The 12,751-nt window shown below is 32.9% G+C and overlaps 1 protein-coding gene and 1 non-coding gene across 2 annotated transcripts; one reads left to right on the top strand and one right to left on the bottom strand.

The window, feature by feature from the left end:
• Positions 1-2,694: 2,694 nt before the first annotated feature.
• On the bottom strand, positions 2,695-8,364 carry LOC100808482 (sucrose synthase 6). The gene is made up of 15 exons (XM_003544303.5): positions 8,014-8,364; positions 7,128-7,282; positions 6,494-6,686; positions 6,273-6,391; positions 5,973-6,189; positions 5,575-5,670; positions 5,221-5,394; positions 5,006-5,122; positions 4,734-4,900; positions 4,421-4,645; positions 3,742-4,308; positions 3,458-3,596; positions 3,284-3,363; positions 3,003-3,026; positions 2,695-2,924 (listed from the first exon to the last, which is right to left on the bottom strand). Exons 1-15 carry the CDS (start codon positions 8,245-8,247, stop codon positions 2,909-2,911), a joined length of 2,523 nt encoding a protein of 840 aa, XP_003544351.1. The 5' UTR covers positions 8,248-8,364; the 3' UTR covers positions 2,695-2,908.
• Positions 8,365-11,090: 2,726 nt separating this feature from the next.
• On the top strand, positions 11,091-11,184 carry LOC112999434 (small nucleolar RNA Z103). The gene has a single exon (XR_003264621.1). It is a non-coding gene; the product is annotated as a small nucleolar RNA Z103 (small nucleolar RNA).
• The last annotated feature ends 1,567 nt before the right edge of the window (positions 11,185-12,751 follow it).

Genomic DNA, 12,751 nt, shown 5'->3' with positions numbered 1-12,751 from the left:
TTACTTCTCACTCTTGAAAATTTTATTCAAAGATTACTCAAACTAGATATATATAAATTGCCGTGTCGTGCTCGTGCAGATCTCGATTTTGTTTTTAAAGAAAAAATGTATATTATCATACCATTAATCAATAATGTAACTCCTTAACATGCAAAAAAGTTCATTTCATTAACGAATTGTATATGAATGAAGCGATGATATTTCTACAATGCATCTTTCACTAAATGGTTTAATCTTGATAGGCTCGTTTAATTGCAATGCATGAAGCGCATACGGTTAGCAATGGAATCCCAAATAAATAAATAGTATGAGCCCAAAATTGACAAAGAGTAGTAGTGTTGTTTAGTACGAAATATTTGTTACGAATTAAACCACGAATAGTGGGAAATAACATACTATACATGGTGACTGGTGAGTACTTGAAAATTGCTATTTGTTCGTTTACTCTGCGTCCTTTTTTCACGTTCTCAACTAATGGCATTCATTCGTGTTGTTTTTACGAAAATTTGTTCGTACCAAAAAGCATTTTCCATTGACAAAGAGTAGTGTTGTTTAGTACGAAACATTTGTTACGAACGAGAGAACGAATAGTGGGAAATAACAGACCATACATGGTGGGTCCTTGAAAATTGCTATTTTTACGTTATTCTGCATCCTTTTTTCACGTTCTCAACGATTGACATCCATTCGCGCGTGTTGTTTTTACGAAGAAAAAAAGTCACATTTTTTTATAAAATATTTATGTGCTGGTTTGATTTTAATTATCAATAATTATATAAAAAAAGTTGTAATGAATCAGGTCCACTTGGTGGTGGCAGATTCAGGGTAGTATATATAAAATCATAAGTTCAAACCTCAATTGTGATCATGGACGGAAAAAAAAATATGAATAAGATATCACATCCCAATTAATTTTTTTTAAAGAAATTATAATAATGATAATAGTAATTCATTTTTTAAGAAAATTTCATAAATGATTATAACTTAGATATCTCATTAAAATGTCAAATTAACATTATTTCTCAAATAATTTCATCTTTCATATTTAAAATAATAATAATAATAATAATTCATTAAAAGATATCAAAAGTTAACCAAACATATTGTAACATGTCGTTAGTTGAAGTGACACTAAACTTAACTTCTTTAAACAAAATTTTGAAATTTATGAATGAAAAAAAAATATAATTGAGCAAAAGGGAGACCCACTAAATGAGAATACTTCTCTTTATTTGATTAAGGAGATTGCAAGTCATCAATGTACTTGATCGATTATTAAGTAAGGTATGGTATCTTATGAAAATGTAATTGTGAAGAGGAGAGACCCATTTAAATGTGAATACTTTGCACCTATCTGATTAAGGGAGACTTCAAACATTCATGTTAAATAGGCCTTTTTAATCTCAAGGACGGGAACCTTGTGCTTCTTTCCCGTATCTTGTGGGACTTTCATTGTAAGAAAGATTCTCTATGGGTTCGGTGGGTTCACCATTACTATTTCAGAGGGAGCGATGTGTGGAATTACAATTCTTCTTCATCAGATTCAGTTTTGATAAAGAAAATCATTCAAATAAGGAACTTTATTATCTCTAAAGAGCTAAGTACGGAAGAGGTCAAAAAGAGGATTCAATCTTGGAGCACCAATGAACAATTACTTGTTGACAAAGTCTATGAATACATTAGGTGTCAAGCCTACTGTTAGTTGGTGTTCTGTTATATGGAACCTAGCAATCCCCCCTAAGATGTCTTTCATTTTGTGGCTTGCTAAAAGGAATCGGCTCCTTACTCTTGACAAAGTTGCTTTTTTGAACAAGGGTTCCCTCTGCCCTTTATGTTCAAATGAGCCTGAGTCAAATGCTCATTTCTTCTTTTCTTGCAGGAAATCTCTCCAAGTTTGGGTTCACATTCGTGATTTGGCTCCTTTCCGCAGGCGTTTCACTTCTTTACAGCGCATTACTGACTCTTTAATTAGGGGCAGATCCACATCAGGTGTTCAAGAAAAATTACGTTGTCTGGCTATAGCAATTACAGTCTACTGCATTTGGCTGTCTAGGAACAAGCTGATTTTTTAAGATTATCAATTTTCTGTCATAGAGGTTATTAGCAAGATTAAGTTTCTTATGTATAGACAAGCGCACTTGTTGCATTTGTTTTAGCATCTTGATATATGTCTTCTTGTATTAGGGAGACTTTTGATTTTCTTTAACTGCGGGGTATGCCCCATTTATTATTGTATCATTTTGGGTTTAAAATAATTTACATTTTTTTCCCAAAAAAAAAAATGTGTAAAGTCATCATAACAAGTATTCTACCAGTTGGTCGGCCCATGTTGAGGTAAAGTGTTTCCTCCAGTCATGATTGATCCAAATCGAAAATTAAATCTAAAACCTTAGAAAACTGAACCTTTTATGTCAACAACTTTTGGTTGATCTATTGTTATATTGATTGTATAACATTTTTTACCTAAGCAAAAAGCTAATAACATATTATTAATATATTCTTTTAAACACATTCTTTTATGTTAAAATTTATTGAATGTATTAAGAGATATGTTGGAAGCACTCCTCTTCATCTAATTTATATCCTTGATAAATTGGCATAATGCAAATCTTTAAGTCTCTCGGGGTTTCGTTTTAGGATGTTAGCATATAAAATCTTTATTAATGTTTAAGAATAAATTTTCAGCTTCCTACGTGAAATTAAACATTGCTCCATGTTCGTTTTAAATTTCCTCACATAGGGCATTTTAATGATCACATAAAATAATTGTTATTATTCCACAACAGCAGAGCTGCTCCGTTTAATAATAACAAAAAAAATAAAATATTAGGGGTATACATCAGAGAAATATCAATATCCAGAGTGACAAGATGCATCGTACTAATTGACCTGCTTCATGGTTGAGACATTAATTTCCAAATAACCTGAAAGGAATCAAGTAACTTTTTAGTACACAACTAATAATCATGAGCTAATTAATAAGTGCTATGTAATAGCCTAACCTTTGCAATCTGGAATGTGAACGTCTGATGCAGCAAACCAAGAAGGAAAAAGAAAAAAGATGTTAGCATATGGATCAGATGGAAAACCATTTTCTTAACTGCACAAAGGTGCATGCTAACAAAGAAATCATGAAGTAACAATTTGACGAATTTAAAAGCATGTCATAGATACAAATCCCATAAGGGGAAAAGACTAATGAAGATATCCAACAATTCAATCAACTTCAATAATTTGTTCCCTTCATAAAGATGACAAATGATTTATTGGTTGAGTGACGTACCCCGTGCTACGTGATTTGAGACTCGGCTGCTTGCCCACTGGTTGTTGAGGTTCATCACTAGGAACAGGTACAGTCTTAACCTGTGACATTTACATATCAAAAGTGTTTACCTTTTCAGAAACTCATAACACAATAATTGGTGAATGTGTCTAAAAAAACTAAATATTGACATACCAAATTCTTGAATATAAGATTATAGAACATCTGAATGTATCTCTGCTTTGCCTCCTTTTGTTCCTTATTCACTTGTCTCCAAAAGGTATAAATGTTCCCCATGTTTACCATCTTGTTTGCATAAATCTTCCAGGTATAGCTATAAGACAAAGACATGTAACACGTTTGAAATTTAATTCCTCATTGATGTATAACAAAAGGGAATGCTGCTACACAAAGGTGTAACATATTTGTTAAATAATAACTGTACTAGCTTGAAGCTAAGGAAATGATAAGTTGGTTACCATTCGTTTATGCGCTGCAATCCAGCTGCAGAAATCACGTTCCATTGTGATTGATTCATTTTGCATTTTTCAAAGAAATCAGCAATTTTATTGCTTGATTCATCTCCATTGAGGGGGTCAATGTGGAAGCCGGAGACCCCATCAACAATAATTTCTGCTGGACCTCCTTGATTGGTAGCAAAAGTGGGCAAGCCACAGTTCATTGCTTCAATGACAGTTAATCCAAATGCTTCATACAAAGCAGGCTGAACAAAGGCTCCCCTCGTGTCAGCGATGCAACGGTAGAGCTCTCCATTGCGATACCTATTAGTCTGAGCAGCAATCCATCTAAATTGACCCTTGAGTTGGTACTTATCAATTAAGTCATGCATATTTTTTATTTCTGCCATTTCCTCCCTATCTTTTGATTTTGAAGGGTCAAAGAAGCCTCCTACTATGACAAGGTTCACCAAATTTCTCAGTCTCTTGTTCTTGCCATACCATTCAACTAACCCGGTTAAGTTCTTCACAACATCAAGCCTTGCCATTGAGAAGATGATTGGCTTCCTCCTATCAGCTAGATATCCACTGTTTACATAACAATTTCAGAAGTGAAAGTCATTCATTCATTAGGATTTAGAAAGAATGTAGGATATCATAACTGAATGTTACCATGCAAGAGTGCAACAAAGTCACTTACATATGCTCAATGTTGTCCACTTTACTAAAGAGAAGGTCCTCAATGGCAGGGTGAAATTGAGAGAGCCTTTTTTCTTTCTCTGTATAAGGGAAATACACAGACTGGTCAGCTCCTGGCGCGGCTATGTTGAACTTCGGATCAAACACGTTTATCCCTGAAACAACCCTACACAGCCCTGGGAGGGTAAATGCAGCATGGCTTTCATATTGTCCAGGTCTATCTTTGCTGCAAACATCAACTTTCAAAATTCAGATTTCATTTTAGGGTACTATTTTGTTCTCATTAACGTGTGTGTAAGGCTATTTGAGCAAACCTTCCAGCAATTTCCTGGTATGTGCTGGTTATGATGAAATCAGATGCATTCATTGCCACTGTATCCGCCATGAATTGACACGAGAAGTGGTACTTGGGGTCCAACTCTTTCCACTTGACATCTGAGTCTTCATACTTGGTCTTCTCTAAAGCATGTGCTATAGTTCCCTGGTTTTAAATTACCATATGGAATTAGTACACGTAGCAAAAACACACATATACTTGCAGCCACAAAAACAGTTGAAAGGAAAACTTAAAAAAACTTATAGTGACCTGAGTTATCCCAAGTTTTCTAGCCATTAGTGATGCTACCAAATTTCCATCAGTGTAATTTCCAATAACTAGATCTGGTTTCCCTTCCATGAACTCAAGAATCTTGGCTGTTGCATCCTATCAATATGAACCAAAGTATGGTCATAACTAAGAAGGAAACTTCACAAGAGGGAAAATAGATACCAGTAAGAGAATATTGAATCAGGTATACATGCCTGAGTAAACCTCTCAAGATAGGGGTAAATGTCGAAGCGAGAAATCCATTGATGCAGGATTCCTTTATCTGTCTGAAAAGGCACACGTAGAATGTGGGAGTGCTTGGTATCACTGATTGGTTCCAACTCTTGGTGGCACTTGGTTCCCCGAGCATCAGGAATGAGCCTTGTTACCTGTCAAGATCAATAGGGTTAGAGTGTGGTGTTAGGTTTCCTTATGTGGTGGCTCGTGGTCCACAGGTGTACCTCTCGAATCTCCCCAACATTAAGATTCTTGTAAGTATAAGTGTATATATATATATAGAGAGAGAGAGAGAGAGAGATAATTCTTCATTCCTTTTGCATAAAACTCACCACAAGAATTTGAGGTTTCACATTTAGCCCTTGTTGCTTGATTCTCAGAAGCAACTCTGCTTCCAAAGACTTGACTTGGTCCAATATGTAAACTACCTGTTGTAATTTTCTCAATGAGTATAAGATATGAAAAAGCATTTTGCTTTTAAGCCATCTCTCAATTGCAACAGTTTTTCCCCCTTTTAAAAAAAATAGCACTTGACATGATATCACAAAGGAGTGCTAGTTAAGCACTTGTTCTAATACACTTTCTAGTATTGGTTAAAATTTAATGAAAATTACAAAATCATGAGTGAAACTCATAGTGAACTCAAAATTTCATAATTTTCAAAGGTGAATACTCTCTATAAACCTATCCTTATAATCAAACTAATTGTTCCTAATGGTAAGAATTTTACCTGGCCACCTGTGTCTGGCAAGCCAAGGACATCTGCTTGCCCAAAATAACCATGAACAGAGAAGATGACTACATTGAATATTATTGGTAAGCTGCTTAAAAATTTCTCCAAGTTCACTGGGTCTGGTGCTTGGAGTACTTCTGATAGAGTTCTCATTGTCTCCTTCACTCTTCCTGCAGTATCTCCCCATCCTCTCTCAAACCCCCATTCCTTAAACCTGTCAATGAAATTGGTATTACCATTGGGCTAAAACCTCAAACATCTTTGGCCTCTTTTGTAGAAAAATAATAAACTCTTTACCTAAGTTCAAAATTCTGATATGCAGTGTCTTTGGGAAGTCCTGAGAGGAATGCATCAGCCACTACAAGTGCCATCTGGAGCTTTGCAGAGGAGTTCAGACTTTCATTTATCATCAGACTCTGCCAGTGTAGATGACAAAATAGAAAATGAATATTATTAAGTTATAACTTTGGTGTTTTAGTATAATATTTATGAACTTAATCACATGTTATTTCACTTACTTCTCCCTGATGATTCAGTGTTAACAAGTAGTCCACTATAGCCTGTGTTTTCTCCAATTTCCCAGTTAACTTTGAAGTTAAGAATTTGGAAGTAAATTGGAGTCCATTTCCAATTGAAGAAGAGAGGGTTAACTGAGGAATTTGGAAATCAAATGCTCCAAAGTCTGCTTCAAATGAGTTCTCATCGGTTGCCCTTCAATATAGAGCCAAGTTATACATCAGAAGCATAGTTCAAGTGAATTTTTCTTGTTGGTTGGAATAGGCAACACTACACTGTTTGTCCATTTTACACCAAGTGTTCAACTTACACTAGATCTTCCAGGTGTAAGTGCAGTATGAAAAAATTTCGTTAAAAATTATTCTAATTCGTCTTATTTACATTTAATTGGATAAACATATGAGTCAACAAATAAATAAAAGGCTTAAGAAAATTATGAAATGTGATGAAAATTATGCCATGTCGATTATAAATAGCTTTCGTACTAAATTGGTACTAATGATCATTTGGTTTAAGAAAAAAAAGCAAATAGAGAGGAGAAAAGGAGGATATTGATGAACGTTGATGATTAGAAAGTTACTAGAGAAAAATCCAAGCCCGGTTTCAATACAAGAAAAATGTAGACAAATGATGTACCATTTTTCATCGTGTACCCTTTCCTTGAATTTGAGGTAGTCTGTGGGGGTAATAGCCTCAACAGAAAGGTCCTCAGAACTCACTTTTACAAATTCCCAAACTCCTGGATAAGGCCTTATTGCAAAGGCAACATATGGTGGATCAACAACAGCTTCCTGCAAGTTTCAGGTGCACAACATTAAAATCCACAAGCTAATTATGTGGCAATATTATATATATGGGTCTTGTTAACCAGTTCCTCTAAGACACTTTTAAGAAACTAAAAAAAAAAGAAACATTTATTATAGAAATAACAGGAGAGCGCGAAAAACGTAATTTTTCATTTTCCAATAAAAACATTTCTACTTTAGTTTCCTTACCCAATATCCTAATTGGGACATATATAATGAAACAACACTCATCTTAAAACCAACACTCCCTCTATCAATGCTGTTAAAATAGGAATAAACAATATGGTTATAAACTTTGATTCATGTTAGCTTTCGTCTTAAATTTAGTGCTAAGTAAAGTTGTCCAATAGATAATTCTAGAAATTGACTATTGAGGTACGCGATATAACTTTTCAACAATATATTCCTACCACTGGTATATCTAACGCAAATAATCATACTTAGATAATCAAAATTAAAAATTCATAGTTGATAATGATGTGACCACTAGCTTCTCGCCTTGGGTATGATCTAACCCTCCCAAGTGTTTTGTATTTCTTGTTTCTAATCTGTATATTTTGAGATGACTTGGTTTGATGTTGTAGAGATAGAGGTGCCAACATAGTTGGGATGTCAATCTTTTTATTCACCTAGACCCATGTTCTTTTGCTTAAAAAAACACCTAATTATTTATTTATTGTCGTGTATATATAAGGTGAAGAGTGAAAACAAAGAACCTGTGTGGAGCTAAGTATGAAGCCAAGAATGCCCTCCAAAACTTGACTTCTTTCGCTTTTGTCATCTATAACTAGTTCCATTTCTTCCATCAAATGATGAAGTTTCATAATCCTCCTACCCTTTCCAAGGTACTTAGCGAAGCACCTCTTCATATGATACCGGCTCTGCCTCAATGCATCCGGCATATTATCTACAACAGAATCTGTGCGTTTTAAGGCTGGTGCAGAAGCCATTTAAACGTACAAAGCAAATGAGAAAATCTTAATTAAGGTTTTGAAATTCAGATGGGTCTTGATTGGTGGTCAAATGAGATGTGTCTCAATTTATATGCATGGCTTTTATGTGTATGTCATGTGAAATAACTTTCAGGCTTTGATATAGCTAGGTGTAAGCACATGAGTTGGAGAAGGAATATTTGCTTAGGGAGGGAAAGGAAAAGAATTTTTGAGTTTTGAGAAGAGATTTCATTGTATTAAAAAGTGGAGGAAGGTGTGAATATTATTTCTATCAAGTAATTATAGGAATCATTCTTTTCTTCTCTATGCCTTGGGGTGCCATATGATGATCAACAGAAAACGAATATGATAAGATGCCATCTTCACTGCATTTGCTTTCTCTTTTTTTTGAGAGTCCACCTATTCTAGATGACATGTATAATACTATGAACACGTTTTTTAAAATACTCTTCTAAATGAGAAGTGATTTTGAGCCACATAATCTAAACTAATCCACATATTATTATTTTTTTCTCTTAAATTGAAAAACACAAAATACATCTAATGTAGAGATTGATATTAACCATAAACAAGTAGTATTTCTAAATCACCTCATAATATTGTTTTTGAACACATACATTATTTAATTTTTTTACAATAAATCTTATCTCATTAAGTGAGATAGACTACATGATCACATGTCATTTGATATAATTAAAAGTTTCAATTTGAAAGATATTATTAAGGGTCAGTTTATTTAAGTTTATTTGTTAAAATAAGCATTATTTTAATATAATAATTAGTTTTTTTATTTTGTAGTGTGTTTCTCTAAATTGTTCCTACTTAAAAAAATAACAATTTTTTTACTTATTTTAAAAAGTAAATCTTATCTACTTCTTAAAAAAAACACTAATATAAAAGTATTTATTTTAATTTCTTTTTTAAGTTTAAGTAAACTCACCCTAAGTCACTTTGTTTAAATTTTTAGAAATCACAAAATTTGGTAGCTGTTACGTTTTATTTAATGAACTCCTCTTAATTTTGTAATTTATTGAATGTATTTTAAAAAATATGTTGGAGAGTGTAACTTTGTGTAATCTACCCCAAATGAAAATATAGGGTTATTTAAGTTCATCCTACGTGGCAAAGTGTGCACCATTGATGAACAATTTAGGGAGGAATGTTTGATTTCTGTCACTTGTATTTTGGTTATTTAAGCCAAATTGAACTCATTAGTGGAAGTGTGGAACAATTCAAGAGTTGGTGACAAGCCCAATTATTAGTGGATTTTGGATTCAGCCAATTGGGCCTGTCAAAGCCGAATAAGACTGATACTTTCTTTTTGCATTTTTTTCTCTTCACACTCCTAATTTTTTATTTTTTATTTCCAAAATACCCTTCTGCCCTCTCACCTTCACCCTCCTCCCTTCCCTACATCCTCCCCCGCTCCACACCCATATCCATGGCCAACTTCTTTCTCTCACCTTCACCATTCCTCTTCTCACACTCCTCTCCACCATATGAACCCTCCTCATTTTAATATAAAATACAATTTTTGAAATAAAATTTCAAATTTGAAATATCAATCAATTTTTTTCTTATCAAAGATTAATATTTGATATTATCATTTTCTCTCTCTCATTGCTTCTCTACATAGCCATATGGAGCCATCTTGATCTTCTGTCTTTTTTTGCTTCTTGAAGATTGTATGAAAACTAATTTCTATAATGTAACTTTTACATTGCACAATAGAAACTAGTTTCTGATAATGCGGTTTTGTATACATTACGTAAGGTAATTAGTGGGGTTGGTCTAGAAATATGATCAAGAAACTAGTTTTGTATTATTGTAAAATAAAATTACAAAAAGGGGACAAGGAGTACAAAGAGAAAAATGGAGGGGAAAATTAGGGGTAAACATGAGATAGATTGTGACAAGTTTATCTTTGTCTCTACTCAACTTAGATTTTTTTTTTTTATTGATTCCCTTATTTGAATTTGAACTTCATCAATCAAGACTCGAAATATACCAGATAAGATTAGGTCAATTTAACCTTTTAATGTAATATATCTATTAATCTTAATATTATGTATAATTAAATTGTTTCTGAAAATGTATAAAATTTAAATTAAAGTATATTTTACAGTATATTTTAAAACAAGTAATATCATTACAATATAATATTATGTTGCACAAATATTATCTATTAAGTGATTTTATTATTATTAATGCACAATTATTAAAAAAATATACTTTTAAAAAAAAAATATGTATAGAACACTAAACTGGATTGAGGTGATAAAAAGTATTACTCAAATACATCCTAAAAAAAATGCATTGGATCAAATTTTAAAACTCAAACCGGTCAAATTCAACCTCAAACTGAACCAGATTAATGCAACAGACCGGTCTCGCTCACTAGTGCAAATAGAATCCCCAATTGGACTGCAGCAAAAGGCCCATATAATTAACCCGTTTCCTTCGTTTTTATGGACAATTAGAACTAGAAACTTCTCCCAACCTCAAATTAGGGTTTCCTCCTTTTTATATATAAACGGCCTCCCCTTCTCAACTATCATAGGATTCTTTCTCCCATCCTGTGTTTAAAATTCTATTTGGAATCTCTTACTCAAATTAGCTTAGTTTGGTTAATGGGTTTCTCTTATTTGTTTGTGAAACTTGCATTTGAATTTGTATGCCATTAGATGTTATTTCAATTTTAGGTTATAAATAATCCGATCCTCTTTCACCAGAGGGTGTTCAAATTTCGAGCTAAAGTTCCGATCTTTTTTTTTTTTTTTGCTAAAATCATGTGTCTAATCATCAAGTGTCGGAATTGCAATGTACATGGTGATGTAGAGATGGAAGTGATGATTTTTTCCCCAGGTGATCGACGCTGAACAAACTGTGCGATTTTTCTCTTTTGAGAAACCAAGCCAAATAAATCTGATCCATCTCTTCATGTAACATCAGTTCCTCTACCGCACAAGTATTTGATTTCGATTATACAATAAGCATTCAACTGGTTTTGGTTTTTTTTGGTTGAGTTTTTTTTTAAATTTTTTTAATTGTTATATAATTAAGTTGTTTTGTTATTTTTTATATAAATCTCAATTTTTATTTTTGAAAAATTATATGTTCAGACCGGTTTTGAGGAGAATAACTATATGATTACATCATATCAAAATTTTGTCTATCTCTCTTTAAAATTTAAAATATATAATAAACTGACCTTATTTAATTTTTTTGAAAAGAAAATCTAGTCCCTGGTTTGAGATATTTAGAGGGGTTAACAATTTTCAATTGTAGGCGAAATATGTTTTTGTTCGGTTCAGTTGTTCCCTTTGAGTTTTCATTTTCAGGGATATGAAAATGGATCCGTGGAAATTATGCTAACAAATTTGAGAATTTTAAAAATATATGATGAATGAAATGGAATTTAATGAGTAATTAAAGAATTTCATTGTAACAAAAAATGTGGGATTAAATTTGCATGCAAAATGTGGGATTGAATATTAAGGCGACAAAAATAACAAATTATTTAACACCTAAATTGCTAGACATAGCCAAAACCAATTACTTGGACTCCCTTGCAAATCCATATCCATAATACCTTACAAAGTTACACTAGAACAAGATTTCGAAAGGTATTCAAGGTGCTCTAGTCTAAGATGGGTTGCTCTAGCTCATTTTAGCATTGGCAGAAGCATTTAGACAATTGTATTTTGAATTTTTTGGGATTGAGACCCTCTGCAAACAAGACTCTTATCCATGAAAAACCGTATCATTATCCTCAATAAGCACTATTTTATAGAGGAAAAGTTGTATTTTGTAACCAATTTAGATTTAGATTCTCAAGATTTACAAGAAACTAATTCAGCTGTTGAGATTTATTTGGTGTATGAGAAACTGCCTTGCACATAAAATATGTTGAGAAGAGTTTAGAATTATGTCCATCCAGCTTATATGTTGGATTTTCTATACCGCAAAAACTACAAAACTTTCAGGTTTAATCCAGTTCAAATAAAATTACGTCAAAAGTAAGTAAACGGGGAGTTGCTTCAAAATTCAAGCACACATATATACAATGAAATCAAATAGATTCGCAAATCGGGGCATAAATTCTCAGTCATTACCGCAATTATCCATGACAATAGTGTAAAAATAATGATTAATTAAAAACAAGCATGGTTCATATTTTGTACCTAATATGCATTGTTTAGGATTTCATCATGCAACTCTTTTCCCATCAGAAATTGGATGTCCGAACTCCGAACAGAAGACCAACAGAAAAATTGCTTTCTGATAATCTAACACTTAATTAAAATCATTGATATAAAGCTAGCAGATCAGACATATGCAAAAGCTTCAACTTCCTGTTGCATGAGGCTAGCTTTCCTATTCAAGCCATTTCTGGTAATATATATATCCTTTCTCTTCCTTCTTTCAATCAATAAGATCTGAAGAAAGAAAAGGAGAAAAAAACAGAAAAGAAAAAGCCTTAATTACACTGTAACCAGTA

This window comes from Glycine max, chromosome 14 (genome assembly GCF_000004515.6).
Source record: "Glycine max cultivar Williams 82 chromosome 14, Glycine_max_v4.0, whole genome shotgun sequence".
In the NCBI taxonomy this organism is placed as follows: Eukaryota; Viridiplantae; Streptophyta; class Magnoliopsida; order Fabales; family Fabaceae; genus Glycine; species Glycine max.
This window is presented reverse-complemented; position numbering and strand designations above follow the sequence as displayed.

Bases quoted from the DNA above. Each gene is read 5' to 3' on its own strand.
- LOC100808482 (XM_003544303.5), bottom strand. From the start codon at position 8,247: ATGGCTTCTGCACCAGCCTTAAAACGCACAGATTCTGTTGTAGATAAT. The intron at 6,392-6,493 runs GTAAGTGAAATA...CTACACTGGCAG, and splicing joins CACTGAATCATCAGGGAGAA to AGTCTGATGATAAATGAAAG. The intron at 3,027-3,283 runs GTACGTCACTCA...TTGCTGCATCAG, and splicing joins CTCAAATCACGTAGCACGGG to ACGTTCACATTCCAGATTGC.